The sequence below is a fragment of the Emys orbicularis genome, chromosome 7 (genome assembly GCF_028017835.1).
Source record: "Emys orbicularis isolate rEmyOrb1 chromosome 7, rEmyOrb1.hap1, whole genome shotgun sequence".
Lineage (NCBI taxonomy): Eukaryota > Metazoa > Chordata > Testudines > Emydidae > Emys > Emys orbicularis.
Window position 1 is genome coordinate 70,770,959 of NC_088689.1, and position 27,999 is coordinate 70,798,957.

The 27,999-nt window shown below is 45.9% G+C and overlaps 1 protein-coding gene across 1 annotated transcript; it reads left to right on the top strand.

Moving 5' to 3' along the window:
• PTPN20 (protein tyrosine phosphatase non-receptor type 20) lies at window positions 1-27,995 on the top strand. The gene is made up of 9 exons (XM_065407847.1): window positions 1-12; window positions 2,121-2,194; window positions 3,975-4,093; window positions 15,023-15,171; window positions 20,430-20,520; window positions 22,394-22,728; window positions 26,825-27,040; window positions 27,284-27,346; window positions 27,915-27,995. Exons 1-9 carry the CDS (start codon window positions 1-3, stop codon window positions 27,993-27,995), a joined length of 1,140 nt encoding a protein of 379 aa, XP_065263919.1.
• The last annotated feature ends 4 nt before the right edge of the window (window positions 27,996-27,999 follow it).

Sequence of the window (27,999 nt, forward strand, 5' to 3'; positions counted from 1 at the left end):
ATGTGCAGCAAGGTGAAGCCTGAGTGGAATTCCTAGACGTTACCTGGTGACCTGTTTACATGTGTCTCAGTGGCATGGGTTTGGGGAAATGAAGAGAAATCAGTTAATGGGCCACCCCTCTGGGGAGGATCATATTCTAATAGAGCAATAAACCATGCTGAAGGGAATGGGCTATTATAGGCAGAGCTGTTAGCTCCAGATTGAGGCAGGGGTCATACGGAAAAAACATAGTATGTGATCCTGTAATTAAAGACTGTCTCATAACACAGACACACAAGGGGGCTGAATTCAAATTGCACGGACAACCTTTATTCTGGCATTTCCTAACTTCTGAATTTTGACTTTGTAACCTTAACATTCTTTTAACGTCATTTTTTTAATGAAATACGTATTTAAAAAGTTGCACCTTACTGACCTCCAATTGCTGCCTTTGAAACAACTAAACTTAACTTCCTAAAACTTAGTTTGGTATCTAAGCCTCAGCAAGGTCTACCAAATATGCCAAGTTTTGTAGCTTCGGCCATTTTTTAGTTATACAGCTGTAAAATTGCTGATAATAAAATATGACCACAGTGTAATTCTTTCCATGCTCAAATGATTAAAAAAATGGCTCAACCAATTTCACTCATTTAAAAAAAAAAAAAAAAAAAAAAAGCATCTTTGAGTTGAATCGAGCTGAGAAAATTTCAGGGTGGGAGGAATTTGTTTGACAAAGTTTTGAGCAAGGGATTAGAATGGAGACTGGAACTTAACTGTCCAAGATCAATAAAATACAGACTCACACCTATGCTGTGCATATGATCTAGCAAATCAGTATGCCCCCAAAATAAAATAAAATCCTCAATTAGCAATATATTAAAACTCTTGTTTAATTTTAAGCATATGGTTAAGTCCCTCCCTTCTCAGCAAAGCACATGCTTAGCATTCAACCCACATTTAAGTTCTTTGCTGAATGGGAGCCTAAAACTTATGTCTTATTCTTGGTTATTTTCAGCATGTCTTGAGCCCAGTCTCCTTCAAGCAGGTAGTGTATGTGCTTTACTTTCAAAACCACTGCTGCCATTTGCTCCCAACGGGTAGCTTTGGAAACTGACAGTACTGAGAAAAATGGATGAATAAAGGAGCAAAGCAAAATATCTTCTCTCTGCTAAGAGACCAACACAAATCCCCATGGCTTTCTCCACTCAATTTGGTCCATAGGTGTAGAAATTGGATTACTGAATTCATGCTTCTTTTGCATTTCTGATGGGGGGAAAGTAAGCCTGAATATATGGCAATAAGACAGAAATGGTGACTTTTGTAGAGGTACTTTTGGGGATTCAACAGTTTATACTTTGTAACATGCAAAGATGGTTTTCTGATTGCATCTGAAATACAAATTAGGGAAAGAATGAGAGTAAATCCATCCTGAACTGAAATCTAAGTAAATATCTCTCAAACGTTACAATTGAGAAGGAGCAATTTGCATATGATAAAGGCAGACGTTCTGTATCATAATCTAAATGCAGAACCCAATGATCACTCTGGAACTTTACAATCAGCCACCGATACGCACGCTCTCTCCTCCATCTGGAGGGCAATCAAGTGTCTGCTTTCTCTGCCAGTCAAGTGTTCCTTCCATAGACCAGCTGCTCCGTGCCACTAACAGCTGCCATTGTTGTGCCTGGGATAAAAAGCAAGTTATTGCCAGTAGTTCATGCTCATCCAATGGTGCTTCCTCCTGCCAGTTAATATAGTATATGGGAGACAGAGAGCATGGCGTGGATCGTAAATCCTGTAAGTGATTGTACTCTCATTGTGAGAGCAGAGAGGAATAATTTATATGGATCCCTCCAGATCTCAGTGATGCATGCTAGGATGTGCACTTGTACAGAGATGTCTGGATTGTTGTGGAGCTTGCAAATACAGCTGAAGAGACTTTTTACGCTGAGTAGGTTCTACAATGCTGAATTGAGATTCGTGCTTGTATCTTTGACCGGGAAACTTTCCATTTCCCTTTTCTGGCTTTGACAAGGGACATGTTTTTGTCAGATAAGCAGTAAATTTATCGATAAAATTAATGATATTCTCAATGCTTCCTCCCATTAATTTTTCATTATGGTTTTATTTTGTTTCCACAGGATTCAGAAAGTAAATGCGGTTCACCCCTGCAAAGTCAATCAACTGAACTGGAGTATGGGGCAAATGAAGACAGGTCAGTCTTTCCAGCACATAAAAATTCATGACAATGTACAGCATAGCCAGTTTGTTCTATTTCTTTGAGCAATCCTAATATCATAGATTTATACAGCACCATCCATCCCATAGTCAGTCCCAAGCTATAATTATTCAGCACTTTTGAAATGCAGCTACCTCTGGAATGGGGATGCCAACAAGTCCCCCCACAGCAGTGACGGGAGGGGGAATTTTGGACAAGGACGTCAAGGCATATTGTACTCTTACAAAAATCATCTTAAGGTTTATGTTGTGTGTGCAGCACCAGGTGGTCAGATTTTCATGCTCAGCACCTTCAGCTGCCATTGACATTGCTGGGTGTCCCCTGGTTCTGCTTGGCTCTACCTTGGAAGTCATCGAATCTGTGATCAGAAACAGTCCCCCATGACAGAGATCAGCCATCTCACAACATGAATAATGAATTAGTTCATCTGAGCAGCCCATTGACTAAAATACATGTGTATAAGTCATTCATCAAATGACAAACAAAACCATAAAGATCAAAGTCTATTTGGGGATAATTCACAAACAGAAAAAAGAGTTCATATGGTTGAATAAATAGTTGGCCCCACTTTCCAGCAGACACACATGGATGTGAACTGGAAAAGAAAATGTTAATCAGCCATTTTCATAACCGTCAGAAGTATGTAGTTGCAATTTTGGTAGAAAGTTTGGTGGGTTGTGTTTTCCACAAGATCAGTAGGGGGCCCATCCCTCATACAAGCAGAGAAAGAAATTGTGTGTGATTTTCTTGCACTTAAAGGCACATGAATTGTTTTTTTCTGTTTGAAATTGACAACTATGATAAAGAAGACAAATATTTGTATCTGGCATTGGTCTTTGTGTAGTTAAGAGGTGAGAATGTGACCCTGGTGTGACCTGCTAGTGCCGTTTCATTGTGGACTGTTGTAGTTCAAGATGAGCTAATGTTTCTTATGTTTAGTTCTATACTAGACTCATAGACTTTAAAGCCAGAAGGGACCATCATGATCATCTAGTCTGACCACCTGCACATTGCAGGCCACAGACCCTCACCCACTCCTGAAATAGACCCATAACCTCTGGCTGAGTTACTGAAGTCCTCACAGCACGATTTAAAGACTTCAGCTTACAGAGAATACACCATTTACACTGGAAATGGGTTCCAGCTAAAAGTGTGGATCTGGATCCAAACTTTCCCAAAATTTAGTATGATTTAGATCTGGGGTTTTGGTTTGGCCCATTGAAGAGTTAAAAGTAGCCTCAAAGTTTGGATTCAGATCCAGACTTTCCAAAGTTAAGCGGTGTTTGGATTAGGACTTTCTATTCAGGGCTATCTCTGTTCCATGCTGTAAAACACTCTGGGGGATATTTATTTTAGGAAGCCCTACCAGCTCTGCCTATTAGCTAAGGTAGGTTAACACTTCTTCTATTATAAGACTCTATTTTCAGTTGCTCATAACTTTACCATGCTTTAACTGTTGTTAAAGAGTTGTTTGGGTTTACATATAAGGTCTCCTCAGCCTTTTAAAATTAAGCTCCATAAAGTTAACAGCAGATACTCTTAGCTGCTGTATTTACAGACACTGCTACAGACAAGGGGACCCTTTGCTGTGGGGGACTTGTGACATCCAAAACTCATGCCAGTGCCTGAAAACGGAAAGTTAGTGAAAGTGCTGAGTGGTTTAAAAAGGAGCTTAGAACTCAAACACTTATGCAGCCTTCACTGTAGTGGTGGCTCCCACTCCCAACTAGAATGTTAACTGAATGTTGCTTTACAGATCACAGAAATACTCCAGGTGTGAAAGCAGCCTTAGAACAGACAGTCAGGAGTCTGAGACTGACAGCTGGATGAGTGAGGAAGATGAAGTGGCCCGGAGGATTTCCGTTCTAACCAGAGGTAAATGTGTGAAAGGCTCTCTCTTTTCTTTAACATACTGACCCAGATTCCCAGTATAGCTTTAATGAGCTCAATAGAATTAGGCCCATTCCGGAACTGTCTGTTCTGTGTTTGTACAGTGCCTAACACTACTGGTCTGTAAGTAGGGCCCCTAGATGCTACACTGATATAAATAATAGTAGGACACCAGCTGAGGCTCTCTCTCTATCTATCCCACCTGTGGCTTCTTGGAACACAACTTTCATCATTATGCTGCATGCTATGGCCGTTGGAACTTCATGATAATGGCAGGAATAGAGCTTAGATTGTCCTGCTCCAATAGTACAGGCCCTTGTAACTTGAGCTAACGAGGAATCGCCATTTGCTGTTAGCACGACAGGGTCTATGACCAAAGCTGGGCCAATGGAGATATTATTTGTTGAACAATGTAATTAAATTTACTGAATCAATTACTCCTCATTTATAGTTGCATATGATTTGACCAGATCTACAAGCTGAGCAAATAAAGGGGAAAAAGTTAATTACCTGATTTATTTGAATAATGTCACTCCATTTCATAGAATCATAGACTTTAAGGTCAGAAGGGACCATTATGATTGTCTAGTCTGACCTCCTGCACAACGCAGGCCACAGAATCTCACCCACCCACTTCTGTATCGAACCCCTAACCCAGTGGTTCCCAAACTTGTTCCGCCGCTTGTGCAGGGAAAAACCGGCCCGGCCCGCCAGGGGCTGTTTACCTGCCGCGTCCGCAGGTTTGGCCGATCGCGGCTCCCAATGGCCGCGGTTCGCTGCTCCGGGCCAGTCGGAGCTGTTGGAAGCGGCATGGGCCGAGGGACGTACTGGCTGCCGCTTCCAGCAGCTCCTATTGGCCCGGAGCAGCGAACCGCGGCCACTGGGAGCCGCGATCGGCCGAACCTGCGGACATGGCAGGTAAACAAACCGGCCCGTGGTTTAAAGACTTCAAGGTGCAGAGAATCCTCCAGCAAGTGACTTGTGCCCCACGTTGCAGAGGAAGGCGATAAACCCCCAGGACCTCTGCCAATCTGCCCTGGAAGAAAATTCCTTTCCGACCCCAAATATGGCGATCAGCTAAACCCTGAGCTCGTGGGCAAGACTCACCAGCCAGACACCCAGGAAAGAATTCTCTGTAGTAACTCAGATCCCACCCCATCTAACATCCCATCACTGGGCGTATTTACCGCTAATAGTCAAAGATCAATTAATTGCCAAATTTAGGCTATCCCATCATACCATCCCCTCCATAAACTTATCAAACTAAGTCTTAAAGCCAGATATGTCTTTTGCCCCCACTGCTCCCCTTGGAAGGCTGTTCCAGAACTTCACTCCTCTGATGGTTAGAAACCTTCATCTAATTTCAAGTCTAAACTTCCTGATGGCCAGTTTATATCCATTTGTTCTTGTGTCCACATTGGTACTGAGCTTAAATAATTCCTCTCCCTCCCTGGTATTTATCCCTCTGATATATTTATAGAGAGCAATCATATCTCCCCTCAGCCTTCTTTTGGTTAGGCTAAATAGGCCAAGCTCTTTGAGTCTCCTTTCATAAGACAGGTTTTCCATTCCTTGGATCATCCTAGTAGCCCTTCTCTGTACCTGTTCCAGTTTGAATTCATCCTTCTTAAGCATAGGAGACCAGAACTGCACACAGTATTCCAGATGAGGTCTCACCAGTGCCTTGTATAACAGTACTAACACCTCCTTATCTCCACTGGAAATACCTCGCCTGATGCATCCCAAGACCGCATTAGCTTTTTTCACGGCCATATCACATTGGCGGCTCATAGTCATCCTGTGATCAACCAATACTCCGAGGTCCTTCTCCTCCTCTGTTACTTCCAACTGATACGTCCCCAGCTTATAACAAAAATTCTTCTTATTAATCCCTAAATGCATGACCTTGCACTGTTCACTATTAAATTTCATCCTTTTACTATTACTCCAGTTTACAAGGTCATCCAGATCTTCCTGTATGATATCCTGGTCCTTCTCTGTATTGGCAATACTTCCCAGCTTTGTGTCATCCACAGATTTTATTAGCACATTCCCACTTTTTGTGCCAAAGTCAGTAATAAAAAGATTAAATAAGATTGGTCCCAAAACCGATCCCTGAGGAACTCCACTAGTAACCTCCCTCCAGCCTGACAGTTCACCTTTCAGTATGACCCGTTGTAGTCTCCCCTTTAACCAGTTCCTTATCCATCTTTCAATTTTCATATTGATCCCCATCTTTTCCAATTTAGCTAATAATTCCCCATGTGGAACCATATCAAATGCCTTACTGAAATCGAGGTAAATTAGATTCACTGCATTTCCTTTGTCTAAGAAATCTGTTACCTTTTCAAAGAAGGAGATCAGGTTGGTTTGGCACGATCTACCTTTTGTAAAACCATGTTGTATTTTGTCCCAATTACCATTGACCTCAATGTTTTTAACTACTTTCTCCTTCAGAATTTTTTCTAAGACCTTGCATACTACAGATGTCAAATTAACAGGCCTGTAGTTACCCGGATAATTTTTTTCCCTTTCTTAAAAATAGGAACTATGTTAGCAATTCTCCAGTCATACAGTACAACCCCTGAGTTTACAGATTCATTAAAAATTCTTGCTAATGGGCTTGCAATTTCATGTACCAGTTCCTTTAATATTCTTGGATGAAGATTATCTGGGCCCCTCGATTTAGTCCCATTAAGCTGTTCGAGTTTGGCTTCTACCTCGGATGTGGTAATATCTACCTCCATATCCTCATTCCCATTTGTCATCCTACCATTATCCCTAAACTCCTCATTAGCCTCATTAAAGACTGAGGCAAAGTATTTGTTTAGATATTGGGCCATGCCTAGATTACCCTTAACCTCCACTCCATCCTCAGTGTTTAGCAGTCCCACTTCTTCTTTCTTTGTTTTCTTCTTATTTATATGGCTATAGAACCTTTTACTATTGGTTTTAATTCCCCTTGCACGGGGAAATTTAATTCCCTTTCTACATGGCTTTTGGCCTTTCTCACTTTATCCCTACATGTTCTGACCTCAATAAGGTAGCTTTCCTTGCTAATCCCTCCCATCTTCCACTCCTTGTAGGCTTTCTGCTTTTTCTTAATCACCTCTCTGAGATGCTTGCTCATCCAGCTTGGTCTACAGTTCCTGCCTATGAATTTTTTCCCCTTTCTTGGGATGCAGGCTTCTGATAGTTTGTTGAACAAATTCAGTTATACCCTATTTCAGTGTTTCCCAAACTTTTTTGGCCACGGACAGGGCCGGCTCTAACTTTTTTGCTGCCCCAAGCAGCAAAAAAAAGCGCCGCCCCCCGAGCCCCCCCCCGCCGAGCGCCGCGCCCCCCCTCCCCACTGAGCGCCGCGCCCCGCGCCGCCCCCCCCCGCCGAGCGCCGCGCCGCTGGAGCCCGCCCCCCCCCCCGCCGAGTGCCGGTGGAAACCTCCCCCCCCCCGAGCGCCGAGCGCCGCCGGAGCCCGCCCCCCCCCGCCGAGCGCCGCCGGAACACCCCCCCCCCTGAGCCCCGCGCCAAGCCCCGCGCCGCCGGAGCCCGCCCCCCAGCGCCGCGCCCACGCCCGCGCCGCCCCCCCCGCCAAGCACCACGCCGCCGGAGCCCCGCCGAGCGCCGCGCCGCCGGAGCGCCCCCCCCCGCGGAATGCCGCGCCGGCCGCGCTCCCCCCGCCGCCCCTTACCAGGTGCCGCCCCAAGCATGTGCTTGGGTGCCTGGTGCCTGGAGCCGGCCCTGGCCACGGAACACTTTTTAGCCTATTACGGAACACTTATAATATTATTTTGTAGTCGTTTGGTTTTCAAATAAAAAATTGCGTTATTTGTGCTCAAATATATTTTATTTTATAAAACAAAGCAAAAATACAAATTTAAAATAACTTGAACTAACAATTTCTAACTGGAAAGCGCGTATAAAGTAGTACAAAAATCAAGTGCAAGAGTCAAAATTAAAAACAGTGTTCTACTTAAAAAAAAATGTTTTTATATGTACACAAACACCAAACAAATTAGATTTTTACTAGGAAAATCTATTTTTATAAACAGAAATACAAATTTGGATTTAATGGGATTGGTGTTTCTGCTTAATATTAGGAATAATGCTGGAAAGTTGAATCCTCATGTCAGGCACACCATCAAGTCTATTCCTATATTTGGTTTTTGTTGCAGTATAATACGAAAATCCGTCTCACACAAATAAGTTGTAGCAAAAGGAAGGACTGCACGTTTAGCCACATTAGGGTACTCTTCGATTAAGCTGCTCTAAAAATTATTAAGCGGAAGATCCTTAAACTTTTGTTTCAAATCAGAGTCAGAAATTAAGTCAATTAGGCTTTCGTAATCATGCGCAGTAAAGCCGACTGATTTGGCTGTAATTACAAACAGATTTCGAACCCAAACATTATCATCAGTAGTTGTAGGAAAATATTCTAATCAAGAGGTCTGCAAGTTACATAAGTGCTATAAAATGGTGCTGGAAACTTCTTCATGGACTGTAGAATTTATTTCAGACAGAAATTCATGTACTGTAGGGAAGCAATCAAAGTTATTCTGTTCTACAGAAGATGCCCAGAATTCCAGTTTCTTTTTTAACGACGAAATTTTATTCATTGTAGTAAAAATGGTCACATTCTTTCCTTGCAGTGACAGATTAATTTCATTTAATTTTGCAAAAATATCTGCAAGATACGCAAGTCTCATTAGCCATGAGGAATTTGTCAGACAGTCATTACATTTTCGTCCTGAATTATCTGAAGTGAAGAATACCAGTAGTTCATTACGGAGCTCAAAAAGCCTCACAAGCACTTTTCCTCTGGATAGCCACCTCATTTCCGTATGTAAAAGAAGTGCTTTGTGCTGACTACCCATTTCCTCACTCAAAATTTTAAATAACCTGTATTGAAGTGGTCGAGATTTGACAAAATTGATAATTTGTACTGCTTTATCAAGCACAATTTTCAGATATGCTGGTATTTTTTTAACTGCAAGTGATTGTCTGTGTAGAACACAATGGCTCTTACTGCTTTCTGGTGCCACACTTATGATTCACGTTACAGCTCCCTTCATCTTCCCAATCATTGCCCGAGCACCATCAGTACATACATCAATACATTTTCCCCAACTAATTTCATACTTTCTGATAAAATTGTTGATGCAGTTGAATATTTCTTCTCCGGTTGTGTTGCTTTGCAGAGATTCACATAAGAGCAGGTCCTCTTCAATAATATTATTAAATCTATATCGGACAAATACTAGTAGCACAGCAAGTCCTGAAACGTCAGTGGACTCATCTAGCTGCAATGAATACTCAAAGCAAATTTTCAGTCAGCAAACTAGCTCTTTTTCTATGTCATCGGCAAGATCTTTAATACGGCGTGCAACAGTATTATTTGACAACTGTACAGCATCATTTTTTTTACCAGACTGCTCGCTCAACATGCACGTTACAATATCTTTTGCGCAAGGCTTGATAAGCGTTTCTCCAATAGTGTGAGCTTCTCCGGCAAGCGCTATATGGTAACTTACTCGATAAGATGCCTCTGTTGCACTTTTGTTGTCTGTTTTAGCAATTTTAATAGTCGAAAGTTTACAATTTCAAAGTGAGTCACGCTTGCTCTTGAAAAATATTATATCTTTGTCTTTGTATTCAGCATGCTTGGTTTCCAGATGCCTATGAAGTTTAGCAGGAGCCAATGAACTGTTTGCTAGTATTTTGTTGCACACAACGCACTGCGCATCAGGAACATCTTTATTTCCAACACACGTAAAACCGAAAGACAAATAACTTTCATCATACTTTCATTTTGGTCTTTTAACACCTGCTTCTTCTTGTTTTTTGATATACTTCGGTGGAAATTCTTTCACCTTGGATAACTCACTAGTACTAACAGATTTTTCGGCAACAAAAGACTGCGATTGTTCATCCTCACTTTGAAGTGTCACAATATTTTGCTCGTTTATTTCGGCCACAGTTGGAGTACCAGAAGAACTTGCTTTTCGTTTCAAAGTTCCTTCTTTTAGCCACAAATTCATGGTAATTAGGTTTAGTAACAATATTTAGAAATACTGATTTTTGTCAAATTTTGTTTGTCACAAATATTTATATTGTTTCAAGCAAAGCTAGTTTAGTTGTGCTTATTGCACACACGGTAAAGACCCACAGGTTTGAACGTGTTGAGTGAATATGTTATATTCAACATGGCATAAAGAGAACGGTGTGTGCATACCACTGCAGTTCGCGCAGCCTCGAGCAGAAGGGGTACAACGTCACTAACTGAAATGTGCCCGAAAGGGGTAGACGTCAACATGCTTGTGTGCCACGTTCTCTTTACGCCATGATATTCAATACGAGATCTATCAATAACTGGAAAAAGAGTTTTATGTTAAATTATAGTCATTCAAAAAGAGTTGTAAACTACGCTTCAAATATGCCAGATTTAAAATTAAAAAAAATTTAAAGACCCTTTTTTTTGAATTATGATTCTTTCATGGAACACCTATTCACATCGTGCGGAACACCAGTGTTCCGCGGAACACAGTTTGGGTAACACTGCCCTATTTAATCACCTCGACTTGCAATCATGATTTTGTCCATTAGGGGGCAGTGGTACACATTCACACTAGCCAGTTCTATACATTGTTTTGCTGAAAGAGATGTAATAGAGGTTAAGGCCAGAAGGGACTATTAGATCAATTAGTCTGACCTCATGTATAACACAAGTCAGAGAATCTCATCATTGATTCCTACAGTGCAGGGAATTATTATTTCCTGCTGCAGAGGTGAATACCCTAGCAGAACCTCTGGGCAGTTCTTTTAAACGGACATCCAGTCTTACTTTAAAGACTCCAAGTGAATTATTACATTTATGATTTATTTAATGCAAAAGGGAAGGTTCTATGGGCACCATGGAAGAGTTACAAGTTATGCACTAATTTTTTCATCTTAATTTTATATTCGTTTCCAAGGATAAATACAGTAATTCACCTGAAAGACAATATCACACAAAGTGTGGAGAAGCACTGAAATGAATTCCAGTACAATGCTACAAAATTCATACTGGCCTTTTAATGCTCAGGGTTACAAGAGGACCTGAAGATCTTGCAGAAAACTTGATCCAAAAACACAAACAGGGACTACTGAAGGAAACAAAGAAAGGGGGAAAGAACCAATTCTAATTTAAGGCCTTGGTCCTGCCAACACTTAAACATATGCTTCATTTTATGCGTGTGAGTAATCTCCTTGAAATCAATGGGACTGCTCATGCACTTGAAGTTAAATCCTTTGGTGCATTAGGGGCTGAACCTCTCTCCAAAGACCTCAGAAGACCCCCTAGTCACAGCAGGACTCCGCCTTATCTGTCTTGTGAGAAGTTCAATTGCTCCTATGCCAAATACAGAAGAATACCTTGAGCAAGGGATGGTGATGATTGAGGGCTTGTTAGATGAACACTTAGTTGATTGCAAGCTGGGATGTAAATTTACAGCGCACTAGCATGCCATGCGCTAACTGTCCGTGTGGACCCTGCTACCACACACTAAAAGTTCCCTAGTGCACTTTGACCTACTGGTCCCTTAGGCTAGGTCTACACTGGGGGGGGATCGATTTAAGATACGCAAATTCAGCTACGCGAATAGCGTAGCTGAATTCAACGTATCCTATTTGACTTACCCCGCTGTGAGGACGGCGGCAAATTGACCGCCGCGGCTCCCCCGTCGACAGCGCTTACTCCTCCTGACGAGGTGGGAGTACGCGCATCGATTCGGGGATCGATTTATCCGTCTACATGAGATGCGATAAATCGATCCCCGAGAGATCGATTTCTACCTGCTGATCTGGGCCGGTAGTGTAGACTAGCCCTTAGACTCCTAGCTGTGCCACTCCAGGAGTATCTCAGACACTGCTATAAGGTGCAGTTTCCACTCAGCTTCCCTTTCCTCTGCAGAAGCATTTTCACCAGCAGCAGAGTACGACACGCCCTGTGCAGGCTCAGCTCTGTCGACTGGTGCATAGGGGCACATAGCCAAAACACCATCCATTTCCTGCCCACTGGATTTTATGAAAGCATTTGATAGTGTCCACAGAGACGCCTTCTGGAAGATCCTGAGACAATAGGGAATTCCAGCAAAGATTATTACTTTGATAAAAACTTTGTGCTGCATCTGGACACAAAGCAGAGACGCCAAATGGTTTAAGATAGTTTCTAGTGTAAGGCAAGGTTGCGTATGACCCCCTGCTTCTCTTCTGCATTGTCATAGACTGTGTGATGAGAAAAGTGATGGCTGCTGCCGAGAACATGGGCATTGCTTGGGCAAGAGATGAGCTGTGAGACTTCAGTTTTGCAGATGATCTAGTGATATTGGCTACCAACTTGGATAGAATGAAAAGATTTTTTATGAGCATAAAAGCAGATACTGCTAAAGTGGAACTTTGTATCAGTAAGCAGAAGACCAAGGCCATGGAGATAGGAGAGAATGCTGTCAATGCAGGCGGATTGATAAGAGTACAAAGGAGTGGATGACTTTGTCTATCAAGGAAGTGCAATATCTGCTAAAGGCCAGCTCGCTGAAGAAGTGAAGTCAAGAATCAGTAACGCTTTTGGATGCTTTACCCATTTATCAAGCATCTGGAAGAGTCAGAGGAGGCGATACAACGCTATTGCCCTTTCAACACTACTGTATGCCTCAAACGTGGCAGCTGGTGGGAGTACACAACAGGGAACTGAATGCATGTCACCAGTATTGTTTGAGACAAATTTGTTGGAGAAATTGTGTGACCAATGTGGAAGTGCTGTGCTGCACGAGTCAGCAGACTGCAGACTCAGTAATTAGACAGAGATGGCTTCTGTGTCATCAGGCCATCCCATGGCAGAAAAACAAGGTATATCTTAGACTGGTTTCCACCTGGAAGGAAGAGAAGGTGTGGAGGACAAGGAATGACCTATGGCAGGACAATTGAAAAGGCTGCTGCCATCATGGAGACAATTTATGATAGTCAAACACCTTACTCCAGATTGACAGCAATGGGAAAAATGAGTTGCCTCATATACCACTAGACACAGAAGGGTATAGGTCTTCCCTGCCTACTGCCCTCTCCCTTGGTCTGGGCTAGGACAGTAAATGAGCATTCAGCAACTACTAACTTCTGTGTATCTAGACCCCAGGTCACACACAGAAGTGTAAACGGTATTTACTCCCCAGTACAGGTGCTTAGTCCAAGTCATGACCTAGCCTTGAAATATTAGGTCAAATCAAGGCAGGGTCCCTCAATTTCAGTATATGCAGACCATATTCATAAAGACAAGCCACAGAGTAACTCACCTCAGCATCTCTGGTTCCAGTGTCACCAGCGGTCTGAACATAGACTCACTGTATTATCGCACGAGAGTTCAGATAGACCAAATGTGAGTCTTCATATTCCATTGACCTAGCAGTGTTTCATATAAGAATATTTGACATTTATGCAGGTTTTTTAACCATTTACCCATGTGCTCAATAGACCACAGTCTCAAATTGGGACACCTATCTCAGGTAGGGCTACAACCAATAAAAATTCATCTTTGCTTTGGTGCAGCCAACTTGCTGAAAAATTGTAAGTCCTTGAGTGGGAGGGAAAGGTAAAAATAGAACATGATATATTTCCTGACTTGGGGAAAAAAGTTAATGTACAGTGATTATTGCTAGAACCAGGAAAGTGACCACACTAATCTGTAGAACAGGGATCAGCAACCTACGGCACGCATGCCAAAGGTGGCACGCGAGCCGATTTTTGATGGCCCGCAGCGGGCTGAGCCGCTCGGCACGCAATGGGCTGAGCCGCTCGGCCCACCGCCGCTCTGCTGTTTCTGCCGCCGGCTCCTGCCAGCCGGGGTCCCACTGCCGGTCCCACTCAGCGCCCGCTTCTGGCCTGGGTGAAGGAACCCCAGGCTGGCAGCGGGCCGAGACCCCGGCTGGCAGGAGCCAGCGGCCGAAACCCCAGAGCGGCGGTGGGCTGAGCCGCTCAATCGCTGCTCTGGGGTTCCAGCTGCTGGCCCCTTGCTAGACGGGGTCCCCGCCGCAGCCCCACTCACCTTGCTTCCGGTTGGAGTTTCAGCGCAGGCCCCCTGCCAGACAGGGTCCAGGCCCTGCTCAGCCATACCAGCCACCAGCTCCACTCACCTCAGCTGCCGATCTGGGGTTCCAGTCGCTGACCTCCTGCCAGCTGGTTAACAACTAATCACTCAGAAGCCTGTGTGCAGCTTAAAGTATCCAAATACGTGCTAGACATTGGAAAGCTCAGCAAGGAAAAGCAAGGGCAAGGATCACACTAAACTGATAAGATTTGCATTTTAATTTAATTTTAAATAAAGCTTCTGAAACATTTTGAAAACCTTGTTTACTTTACATATAACAGTAGTTTGGTTATATAATATATAGACTTATAGAGAGACCTTCTAAAAAACGTTAAAATGTATTACTGGCACGTGAAGCCTTAAATTAGAGTGTATAAATGAAGACTCAGCACACCACTTCTGAAAGGTTGCTGACCCCTGCTGTAGAAAGTAGAGGATTTACAGTGAAGATGTGGGTGGAGTCTTTTGCACCAGTTTAAGCAGGCATTGAAGTATACAGTTCTGCAGTAACATTGTATTTAGTCTAGGCTGTATTTAGCCACTGCACGTGGCCATGAGCTGCAGTGTTTGGCTCAAGATCCAGCTTCCATGAAATTTGGGGGTTTAGATACAGGGTTTTGACTTATGCTTGTGTCAGCTGGGAACATAAACGAGGTTGAGAAACTGCTTCTGGATTCTGCTTCCAAAAAGTAGGTCGCAAAAGGCACTGAAGACTAGCAATCCCCTCCTTTTCAAAGCCAGCAGTGTGTGCGCATTGCACTACAAAAATTAAACTAATTCCCTCTTTGTTGTCAATGCCTAGGCAGAACACTTGTTTCTGAAGACGAGCTGACTCAGCTGACTCACATTATGCCATCGCTGACTGGGGTAGATCTGAGGTCTCGTCTCAGAGTTCTGATCCAGAACCTTCGGAGGCAGATTGAAGAGCAAGAGATCCTGAAAGAGTTTGTGGTGAGATGTGCTGCTTGGCTTTTGTAGGCCTAAGTGTTTGGCACAGCTGGGAAAGTGAGTTGTATGTGAAAAAACCCAATCTCTCAAGGATTAGCACGTCTCCACTGGCTGGAGGAGAGATCTGTGGGTGCGGGTGATCCTTTCTGACTCCATTGGGTCAGGGAATCACTCCCAGCTAGACTATGACCCATGATCTGTGCTCAGAGGAGATCTTCCACATGCAGCTCTCCCTCTTTCCATGCAGGGGAGGGCTCAGTCACCTTGATGGCCCTTTCCCTATGTCCCTAGACTCTATTGGCTGGTGGGTATTTGTACATCTCCAACTGACACAACTGGGAATCACCTTAGGTGTATTAACTTTTTGGCAGAGCACTCTCAGATCTGATGTGCTGTTGTGTTGGGGGGATTCCAGGGGTGGCATCAGACTGAAGAATTCCTGACTATGCTCCCAGGGAGCAGGATTAGAAATCGATCAAAGGAAATACTTTGTTACACAATGCATGATTGACCTGTGGAACTCATTGCTACAAGAGACCATTGAGGCCAAAAGCTTCACAGAAAGATGGGAACAAATTAGAGAAAGTCCAGAGAAGAGCAACAAAAATGATTAAAGGTCTAAAAAACATGACCTATGAGGGAAGATTGAAAAAATTGGGTTTGTTTAGTCTGGAAAAGAGAAGACTGAGAGGGGACATGATAAATGTGTTCAAGTACATAAAAGGTTGTTACAAGGAGGAGGGGAAATAATTGTTCTTAACCTCTGAGGATAGGACAAGAAGCAATAGGCTTAAATTGCAGCAGGGGAGGTTTAGGTTGGACATTAGGAAAAACTTCCTAACTGTAAGGGTGGTTAAGCACTGGAATAAATTGCCTAGAGAGATTGTGGAATCTCTGTCATTGGAGATTTTTAAGAGTAGTTTAGACAAACACCTTTCAGGGATGGTTTAGATCAGGGGTCGGCAACCTACGGCATGCGTGCCAAACACAGCACGCAAGCCGATTCTGAGTGGCACGCAGCTCCCTGCCGCAGTCCCGGCCCCCAGCCACCCCGCCCACCGCTCTCCCCTGCAGGGGCAGGAGGCAGAAGCTTGGTTCTGCGGCAGCCAAGCTTCCCCCCTCCCCCGCTTCTTCCCCCAGCATGGTGCTTTCCGGCTCCTCCTCCTCTCCTTCCCTGCGCCAATCAGCTGATGGCCCTAGCGAGGGGGAGGGGGAAGAGCGGCAGCGTGCACACAGCTCCCTAAAGGATGCAGAGAGAGGTAGGGACGGAGCCTGGGGGAAGGGGGTGGAACAGGCATATCCCTTCCAGCCCCCTGCCTTGAGCCGCTCAGGACAGGGGGCTGGGAGCACCCCCACGAGCCGAGCACCCCAGCCTTCTGCCCTGCACCCCCCACCCCTCTGCCCTGAACCCCCCCACCCCAACACACACCCAGCCTTCTGCCCTGCACCCCCCCAGCCCCATCCCTCTGCCCTGAACCCCCACACACACTCCTGCAGCCCCCATGCCCCCAGCCTTCTGCCCTGAACCCCCCACACCCCAACACACACCCAGCCTTCTGCCCTGCACCCCCCACACCCCCCAGCCCTCTGCCCTGAACCCCCCCACCCCAACACACACCCAGCCTTCTGCTCTGCACCCCCACAGCCCCATCCCTCTGCCCTGAACCCCCCACACACACTCAGCCTTCTGCCCTGCACCCCCATACCTCCAGCCTTCTGCCCTGAACCCCCCACACCCCAACACACACCCAGCCTTCTGCCCTGCACCCCCCATGCCCCCAGCCTTCTGCCCTGCACCCCTCACACCCCCCACCCCTCTGCCCTGAACCCCCCCCACCCCAACACACACCCAGTCTTCTGCCCTGCACCCTCCCCAACCACCAGCCCTCTGACCTGACCCTTCAACCCCCCCCCACACCCAGCCTTCTGCCCTGCACCCCCCCCCAACCCTCTGCCCTCTGCCCTGATCTCTGAACCCCCACACACACACCCTCCCCCAGCCCTCTGCCCTGACCCCTGAAACATCCCCCCCCAAGTCTGGGGTCCCAGCCGCAGGCCCTGATCAGCCCGCTGCTGGCCTAGGTGAACAGAACCCCAGCGAGCTGAGCAGGCTGGTGGCGTAAGATCAGCATTTTAATTTAATTTTAAATGACGCTTCTTAAACATTTTGAAAACCTTGTTTACTTTACATACAATAGTTTAGTTATATAATATAGACTTATAGAAAGAGACCTTCTAAAAACGTTAAAATGTATTACCGGCACGCGAAACCTTAAATTAGAGTGAATAAATGAAGACTCGGCACACCACTTCTGAAAGGTTGCCGACCCCGGTCTAGATGATACTTGGTCCTGCCATAGTGCAGGGGACTGGACTAGATGACCTCTCAAGGTCCCTTCCAGTTCTATGATTCTGTGAATTCAAAAGACGATCAGACACTTCTATGGATAATAAGAACATGCAAAGTTACAATAGCTGGGATAAAAATGATAAAAGTTATAAACTCTCCTGCTTCAGAGCATAAGCCAACCATTGACCGATGGGGGCTAGGCATAAACTTCCCTTACCGACAAGTTATTCTATAATTGTCTGTTACAAGGTTGGACCTTCCTCTGAAGAATCTGGTAATTGTCCTTGGTCTCCTTGGTAATTCCTATTGTATATGTTCCTTTGTTCCTTTTACCTCCTGTCCAGCTCTTGCCGTCCGGTAACAAAATCCCACCAACACAAAGGTGTTTGACAGAAGTGTGTAGTGTTTGCTAATCATCCCACAAGCCCAACAGCCTCTGAAGTTCCTATCTATCAATGACTCAGGCAGGAGGGTGCCCTAGGTCACTCTTGGCCATAGTGTCCTACAGCAGCTATCAGCTGAGTCCTGTGGGTCTGGTCACACATTCAAAACCAGTTTGCATTTTGTCTGAATGAGGCCTGGGCCCATGGTACCCTTATTAGAGCTCAGGCTTTGGCTTCGGCCCTGGGTGGCAGGGCTCAGGTTACAGGCCCCTTGCCCAGGGCTGAAGCTCTTGGGCTTTGCCCCCCCCCCCACCCAGGGCGGCGGGGCTCAGGCAGGCTCAAGCATCAGTCCCCCCTCCTGGAGTTGTGTAGTAATTTTTATTGTCAGAAGGGAGTTGCGGGTGGGCATCAAAGAAGTTTGATAACCCCTAGTGTAGCATATAAGTTGATAATAGGGTGTAAGTAGGTATTGGAGAGTGCAAGTTGGTGTAACTCTCGCCATGGCGATAAAGACGTAGAACAGGAAAAGCAACTAACAAGAAAGTGCAAAAAGGTGTCAGTGGAACTACTTTAACTGACACCTTCCTGTTCTTTGTTGTGTCTGTTATATCAAGTTAAACCTTATACCTACGTACAAACAATTATGATCACGTAAATTACACTGCCTACCTTTGAATTGTGCCCTATACATATCACTTCCCCCATCACTGAAATGCAGCCACCGCTGGGGTGGAAATGCGACATCTGCTCTGTGCTAGCAACTACAAGCGTTTCTTAGGTCAGGAGCTTGTTCATTATCCATGCTGGAATGTGGCCGAGACACCAGAATGAACACGCCCTTCACTAACACGCCAGGGGATCTTTAATGACATGTTGTCAAGGCTGATTCCCCACTCTGGCACTTTGAGTGCAGAAGATGGGGGCCTGCAAGGATTCTAAAAATTAATACTGGCCACTCCAGGCTTGTATTAAACTCCCAAGGTTACAGCTTTTCTCTGACCTTGGATTGGTAGATGCTGCCACCAGGGCCGGCTCCAGGCACCAGCCCACCAAGCATGTGCTTGGGGCGGCACCTGGAGGGGGGCGGCGCGGCGCTCCGGCCCGAGAGCGGGGCCGCGACTGGGCTTGCCGCCCTCCCCGCAGCACTCCGGCCGCCGGGGAGAGTGGAGCTGCAGCGGGCTCACTGCCGGGGAGAGCGGAGCCCCGGCCCGGCTCGCCGCCCTCCTCCCGGCACTCCGGCCGGTCGGGGAGAGCGGGGCCCCGGCCGGGCTGTCCGCCCTCCTCCCGGCGCTCCGGCTGCCAGCGAAGCCGCGGCGGGCTCGCTGCCCTCCCCTGCTGTGCTCCCCGCCGGGGACGGGGCGGGGGGCGGCGACGGGAGGCTTTTTTGCCTGGGGTGGCAAAAAAGCCAGAGCCGGCCCTGGCTGCCACCACCCAAGTGCAGAACCCCTTTGAGAGCCCAGGAAGGCGCACTTGGGAATTTCTTCCTGTAGGGTACCCTCAAGCCCTTTCACCCCCCCCCCCCTCCGGGGAAGAGCTGAGAAAGAGAAAAAAAGGAAATCAGCTGTTGCGACCAGCTAATTAAACAATATGTGCACAAACCTCTTAAGACACAAAAATCCAATTCTGTTCTTAAAAAAGGTAAATTTTATAATAAAAAAGAAGAAGAAGAAAGAAAATACATCTGGGAACTCAGGCTATTGCTAGATTTTAAAAGAGCAACTACAAGGATTAAGCACCAAGAATAGCTTTCTTGAGGTCCATCTTAAAGGTTACAAGCAAAACCAAAGCACCTGGGGTTAGCACAGAGAAATCCACAAGCCATAACGAAATAAAAGGGCTAAACCTAATCGTGCCTTCCTAGACATTTCCTGATCTACTTACATATCTGGGGTTTTAAATGAGTAGTTTCTAGGTATGATACTGATGACTTTTTGATACCTGGCCCAAGCTTCTTACAGCATAGCTGCTGCCCTGTCTGCCTCTCCCAGGAGAACAACAGACAGACAGACAAAGGGGAGTCTTTTTTCAATTTTAAAAAGTTCTAGCCTTCTCATTGGCTCTTTTGGCCAGGTGCTAACTCACTTCCTTTTCCCTATGCATAGCAGTGAGACTTTTTAACCCTTTACAGGTAGGGCAATTAGAGAACAGCTACTAAGGGGGATTTTATAGCTGCTGGCTGGCTGGGTGTCCATAAAAGGGAGCTAGCCCCCCCCCCCTTCATTTATCACACTCGTGCTCAGGACCTTGTTTGAAATCTCATGGGAAATCCCTGGAAATACTCACTCTTGGGGGCTGAAGAATGTCATTGGGGGTCTCAAAGTATTTAGAAGATGGGAAATGAAAGTGCCTTGCTTTTGGGCCTCTGTCCTACCTGAAAATATAGAGTAAGGCGTATTGAGTGTATTCCAAACAAAACTCTGTTTCCTAGTCATAGGTCACATACATTGATGGCGAGTCCTAATGCTAACCCTGCAGCTTTTCTTTGGAGGCAGGAAATCAAGTGTCTTGATTGTCTACCTTTGATCTAGGCTTTAGAACACATGAAACCGCTCGATGGCTGCCGAGTTGGGAAAGCGCCAGAAAACCGGGAGAAAAACAGATACCGAGATATCCTTCCATGTAAGCAAGTACACTAAAGGACCTTAAAAACACTTGAAGAATACATGGGAGCCAAGGAAAACAGCTGGTAGGCTGAGTTATAGCAGGCACATCCAGCCCCTCCTCTTGTCATGGTGGGCTCCAGAAACAGTGGAATCTGGTACACAGGTAGTGGGTAGAATTGGTGGGGTTCATGCAGGAGGTTTGGACCCCTGCTCTTCCCCCTACAGTGCGTTTTTGGGAGTAGGGCAAGAGTAAGGCCAATGAATTTGCTGCTGTCTAGATTCCCCAGACATTGTCCCCAGGCGTGCAGGAGAGGTGGGAGGTGAAATGCGGGATTTAGTCCCTTCTCTGTCTCCATAGAACAGAGGTGGGCAAACTATGGCCCGCGGGACACATCTGGCCCGCAGGACTGTCCTGCCCGGCCCTTGAGCTCCCAGCCCAGGAGGCTAGCCCCCTGCCCCTCCCTTGCTCTCCCCCCTCCCCCACAGCTATGCCGCTGGGCGGGCAGCGCTCTGGGCGGCGGGGCTGTGCGCTCCTGCAGGGCAGCGCTGCAGCGTGTCTAGCTCCGGCCAGGCGGCACGGCTGCCAGACATGCTACTCTGAGCGTCATGGTAAGGGGGCCGGGGCCGGGGGGTTGGATAAGGGGCAGGGAGTCCCGGGGGGGGGCAGTCAGGGGACAGGGAGCAGGGGGCGGTTGGATGGGGTGGAGGTTCGGGGGGGGAGGAGCGATCAGGGGATGGGGAACGGGGGGGTTGGATAAGCATAGGAGTCATGGGGGGCCTGTCAGGGGGCGGGAGTGTGGATGGGGTTGGGGCAGTCAGGGAACTGGGAGCAGGGGGGTTAGATAGGGGGTGGGGTCCCAGGGGGTGGTTAGGGGTGGGGGGGTCCCGGGAGGGGGCAGTTAGGGGACAAGGAGCAGGGGGGGTTGGATGGGTTGGGAGTTCTAAGGGGGGCAGTCAGGGGGCGGGAAGTGGGAGGGGGTGGATAGGGGGTGAGGGCCAGGCTATTTGGGGAGATACAGCCTTCCATACCCAGACCTCCATACAGTTTTGCAACCCCAATGTGGCCCTCGGGCCAAAAAGTTTGCCCACCCCTGCCATAGAATGTCTTCCTAAATTTTGCACAGGAAGATTTAACCCTAACTGTAATGGCTGCGCTTTAAAGCCAGTCAACTGACTCTGATACAGTGGAATTCTGTCCCAGCATGATTGAGGCCCCTGAAAAGGGGTAAAATTCTTTCCTACTTTCCCAAGCATCAGAGAACATATATTTTCTGATCCAACCTGCAGACCCCAAATCCCCATTGATCAATCCAAGTAAGGCACAAAAGTTTCACAACCAATCGGAGCTGGCTTCTGGAATGAAGACTTGATTGCCACAGCAGAATGTTCACTATTAACAGAGCATTATGCCATTTTCATTTACACACAGACCTCTTTGTAATCTGTAACAATGGGAATAAAAATACAAGATATGTTGCATTGCAGTGTTCTGTAATATTGGAGAAATATTACAAGTTTTTTAAGTTCCCTGTGTTATAGAAACTTTACAGTATCATATGGTACTGGTTCAGGTAACAGTAGGGTGAGCTGCAGCGTTTTGGACTATTACCATAAGACCCTGTTACAAGCCTTGTCAGATTGTGACAGAAGTGCATTAAAGAAACAATATAGTTCTTAGCAGGAAGAGATGAATCATATAATATGATTGTAGGAATTGCCTGCTAGCAGGGATATTAGTGCTGCTTGGCCAGCCAAATGCACCATGAATATCACTGAGACAACATTCAACTGCCTGATATTCAAGCTCCCCTTAGATCCTAGATAGAGACATGAATTTGGATCTCCAGCTGAAATAGCAAAACTTCAGAGGACTTTTTCTTTCTGTCCAGATGATGCGACACGGGTTCCTCTTGGAGCAACCAGGGGCTATATTAATGCAAGTTACATCCGAACGCATATTGGAGAAGAGGAACATTTCTATATTTCAACACAAGGGCCTCTGCCTTGCACTGTGGCTGATTTCTGGCAAATGATTTGGGAGAATGAGTCAGATGTGATTGCCATGATGACGAAAGAAGTGGAGCTTGGAAAAGTCAAGTGTCACAGATACTGGCCTGAACCTCCACAGGACTCGCTAGACCTCAGTGAATTCCATCTGAGGCTGGACAACTGCCAGATCTTGGAATATTTTATCATCCGAATAATAGAAATAATTAACAAGCAGGTAAATTAAATATATTTTATTGTATGCCTGAAGAGGGGGACTCGGACACTACGTATTGTATCCCCCTGGCAGTATTTAGAGCAGCGTTGAGTAAGTTTCTTCTGTAGCATTTTCTGGTTATTTTTCAGCGTTATCAAAACCTGAATTATACGAGTGCACATAGAGTGGATGATTTTTCCTTAGCTCTGAGCAGAAACAGTAGATCTGACCCTGCAGTTTTCAGGACAGGGACTGAAGGCCTTTAACGGCAGTGGGTGTTGAGGGCACTTGCAGGATGTGCTCAGATTAGAACCTTTATAAATCTGTGTCCTCAATAAGGACAACTGTGGGGGTTGGGGGGGGCGGTTCTTTGGCTGCACTGATGGGCAATCCGCACTCAGTTCAGAGAAGCAGCCACGTGTGATGTCTAGGGCCTTACCAAATTCGCGGTCATGAAAAATGGATCACGGACCGTGAAATCTGGTCTCCTGCTGTGAAATCTGGTCTTCTGTGTGCTTTTACCCTATACCAGGGGTCTCAAACACGCGACCGCAGGACGCATGCAGCCTGCGGAGTTATTTCCTGTGGACTGCCATAGGTGCCAACTCTGTGGGTGCTCCGGGGCTGGAGCACCCACAAGGAAAAATTAGTGGGTGCTCTGCACCCACTGGCAGCCAAACTCCCCTCCCCCCAGCCCTCCCTCAAGCGTGCCGTGTCCCCGCTCCTCTGCCTACCTCCTAGCGCTTCCCACTGCCAAACAGCTGTTTGGTGGCGCTTAGGACTTTCCAGGAGGGATGGGGGAGGAGCGGGGACACGGTGCGCTCAGGGAAGGAAGTGGAGAAGAGGAGGGCCGGGGCGGGGATTTGGGGAAGGGGTTGGAATAGGGGCAGGGAGGGGGCAGAGCTGGGGCGGGGACTTTGGAGAAGGGGTTGGAATGGGGACGGGGAAGGGGTGGGAAGATGCAGGGCAGGGGTGGGGCTTCATGGAAGGGGTGAGATGGGGGTGGGGCCAGAGGCAGATGGGGGGACATTTATGCTCTCATTATAACAGGAGAAGGAGCTTGTTTGACAGCAGAGTTGGGTGAACTATTCAGTCATTATAGCCTTCTTCCTGTTTGTGAATTGTCTGCAAACATACTAAGATTTTTATTAATTAAAATTAAATTCATGCATTGGCTTAACTTCAGCGTCTTAAATAAGATACATTCAAATTCAGGTACTCTATTGTACATACTTAAATAGAAATCCTATAGGCTATAAAGGTCGGCCAGTTGTTGTTTTATTATATATATTTTTTAAATTTTGACCATATATCAAATCCTGAGATTCAGGATTTTTACTCAGGAAAAATGTCACTTGTGCAACATCCTGCAATATACCAAGTACCAGCTGAACATCCTAAATTCCAGTTGGGCATGCTCAGCTCCTCAAAGGATCTGTCTCAACAGGATTTTGCCAGATTTGTCCCTAATTGTTTAGAGTGAAATCCTGGCTCCACTGAATTCAATGTATGGACAGCGAATATGGGGAACTTCTGTATCACACTGAAGTTAGATGGCTGAGTCATGGAAATGTTTTGAAGCATTTTTTTGCTCTTAGCGAGGAAATTGATTCCTTCATGAAAATGAAAAACAAGGAGGTTCCACAGCTTGCTGATTCCACTTTTATCAGCAACCTTGCTTTTCGAACAGATGTAACTCATCACCTGAATGCACTGAACTTGAAGCTTCAGGGTAGAAAACAGGTGATAGCACAGATGTATGACAGTGGTAAGTCATTCAAAATCAAGCTTACTTTGTGGGGGAAATAGCTGACTGCTGGCAATTTGGTCCATTTCTCGATTCTGAATTCCTTAGGAAAAGTTGAACCCAAATCCTTGAAAGAATATGCAGATATCATTTCTAACTTACACAAACAGTTTGATGTGCGGTTTAAAGATTTCAAGGCACTTGAACCACATTTTCAACTTTTTTCCACACCGTTTGCTGTGGAAATTGACAATGTTGCAGAGGAAATGCAGATGGTGTTAGTGGAGCTTTAGTGTGATACCATTTTGAAGCAGAAGTATACAGATGTTGGAATTCCAGAATTCTACCGGTTTCTTTCACAAGAAAGATTTCCCATGTTATTCTCTGCTTCCGCAAGGATAATGGCAATGCTTGGAAGTACATATATATGTGAGCAGTTTTTCTCTTCCATGAAGATTAACAAATCTGTGTTAAGGTCAAGGCTCACTGACGAACATTTGCAAGCAACACTGAGATTGGTTTTGTCTCAGGATATCAAATCTAATATTGATGCTCTGGTTGATGCAAAATGCTGCCAGCTAAGTGGCCAAAAATGAAATGACTGTCAAAATTAGCACTGACTTTTTGCATTACAGTTTTAAAAAAGTTAATACACTGACTTTTAATAGTATACAATATTACTCTTCATTTTTTTCATTTTTGACTATACTTTTGTATCATTGTATGAAAAGGTTTCAGTGATGCGGCCCTCGGGCCAATGTACTAGTCCTCATGTGGCTCTTGTGTTGATTTGAGTTTGAGATCCCTGTCCTATACTATACAGATTTCATGGGGAAGACCAGCGTTTCTCAAATTGGGGGTCTTGACCCAAAAGGGAGTTGCAGGGGGATCGCAAGGTTATTTTAGGGGGGGTTGCGATATTGCTACCCTTACTTCTGCACTGCCTTCAGAGCTGGGTGGCCTGAGAGTGGCAGCTGCTGACTGAGGGCCCAGCTCTGAAGGCAGCGCCCCACCAGCAGCAGAGCAGAAGTAAGGGTGGCAATACCATACCATGCTATCCTTACTTCTGTGCTGCTGGTGGTGGCGGCTCTGCCTTCAGAGCTGGGCTTCCGGCCTGCAGACGCCACTCTCCAGCTGCCCAGCTCCACTGTCGGCAGCAGCACAGAAGTAAAGGTAGCAGTACCACAACCCCCCCTTACAATACCTTTGCAACCCTCCACAACTCCTTTTTTGGTCAGGACCCCTATAATTACAACACCATGAAATTTCAGATTTAAATCGCTGAAATCATGAAATTTATGATTTTTCAAATCCTGTGACTGTGAAATTGACCAAAATGGGCTGTGAATTTGGTAGGGCTCTAGCGATGTCCAAACGTTTGGAGATTCCTGAATCTGCTGGATGAGAACAGGCTCTTGGCCAAGATGTCCAGTCCTTCCTGCTTCCATTTGGCATAGAAATACAGTTAGGGTGGTCTTTCCAGGACATTTCACTGTCTGCCCTAGCCAGAACCATGAGATGCAGGGATCCCATGGGGTGGACAAAAGTTAATGGAACAGTTTTGAGCCCAAAAGGTTCATTTTGAGTTCTGGGTGAAGGTTCTGGTGAAGGTCTTTTGTCCAAAGCACTATTCCCATTATCCACGCCTTCAGTATCCCAAGATGCCCATTATGGCTGCTAACAGCAATAGGCACTATGGAAAACACTGAAGTAGAGATCTCTACCTAGCAGTTGTTTGTACGCTTTGTGAACACATTTAGCTCATTACCTTTGAACTACGGGCCATATTTACAAAATCAGTGCAGATGCCCAATGCTCAAACCATGAGGAGTAGAAGTAGACTGTGCCAAAGAGGCTGATCTCATTTACACTGGCATAAGGAAGATCAGTCACTGACCTATGGAAGCCTATTTATTCTTCTTTAATGCCTGTGTGAAACCTCCGAGAGCCCAAGGGTACGTATACAGGTGCAACAATGTATTACTGCTGAGGAAATCAAAGTGCACATCAGACATTAAATGTCTGTTGTGCAGGAAGGAAAAATGATTACTTGAAATTGAAATTTTAATACTTTTAACATTTGGCCAAAGTCCTTACAAAGCTTCAGGATATGGCTTGTTATAACTTGTAGCACTTTCATAGCCCTTCCTATCTGAGGATCTCAGAGCACTTAAAAATATTAAAGCACCACAGTGTCTCTGTGATTGTTTAGAATGGTTAATCCTAGTCTCTCCCTATCTGTCTTGAAAGCAGAGTCTCTCTTTCTTTATTGCTTATTCCACGTGGGAAGCCACAGTCCTTAGTTTTCTCGTTGACTTTACAGGAGTAACTCCTACAATGAAATTCACATTGGTGATTGCTCTTTTCCAGACAGGAGAGAGACGCTTCGTAAAACACTTGCAGTTTACCACTTGGCCAGATCACGGTACTCCCAGACTGATAGAGCATCTCGTCAAATTCATTCGCTACATGAGAAAAATTCACCAGACGGGCCCCATAACGGCCCACTGCAGCGCTGGGATTGGAAGGAGCGGGGTTCTGCTTTGTATTGATATTTTGCTGAGCTGCATTGAAAAAGATCTATGTGTGAGTATATCTAAACCAAATCATTTACCATGGGTTTATTTGTGAAGGGACACCAATTCGCCCCAGGGTAAATCAACTCAAGTCGGTTTTCAAAAGGAAATGGTATTAAGTTCTGATTCCTGTTGAGTGTAGGGACAATAATTAATACTAAAGCAGGGAAGGAACAATCTTACACTTCCCCATCAAGCATATTCTTTTTAATAACTTGGCCTGCAATGAAATAACACTGTTCTCTCCTGACAGTTCAACATCAAGCAGATAGTGAGAGAGCTGAGGCATCAGCGATTTGGCATGATTCAGACCAAGGTAAGGTCTCCACCTTGAGACCAGGCCAACTTTTTCTAACGTCCCTGATTCAGCAAGGCACATGCTTCACTTCTATTAAAGGTCATGAGACTTAAATATGTACTCAAGTGCTCTGCTGAATCGGGGCCATAAGCAGAGCTTAATTTGTGCCAGGGCTTGCGAGGGCTGAGCCCCGCCACCTCTAGGCTTGGCAGTTCATAGCCTCGGCACCGCTGGGCTTGGCAGATCAGAGCCCCGGCACCTCTGGGCCCGGCAGTTGATAGCCCCGGCACCTCTGGGCCTGGCAGTTCAGAGCCCCAGCACCTCTGGGCTTGCTGCATCAGTTCTGAATGTAAAAAAATGGCTTGAGCCCCAGTACCTCTTTCATTAGAAATTAAGCACTGACCTTAAGGCTAAGGAGGACAGAATGCAAGAGAGTGGGTGGGGGAGGGGAAGGAGGCTCTCCCTAAGTTTCATGCAGCCCTAGATTATATTCATGTTACAGATGTGCTCCCAAGCCAGGCAGTCCTTTCTATGTGTCTACGCAATGTAACTGGGTGACTCCATGCTGTTTTCTCCACATGTCCAGGACCAGTACCTATTCTGCTACGAAGTAGTGCTGCAAGTGCTGCAGAACATTGAAACCATGGAATCCCGTCTCCTCCAATAAGAAC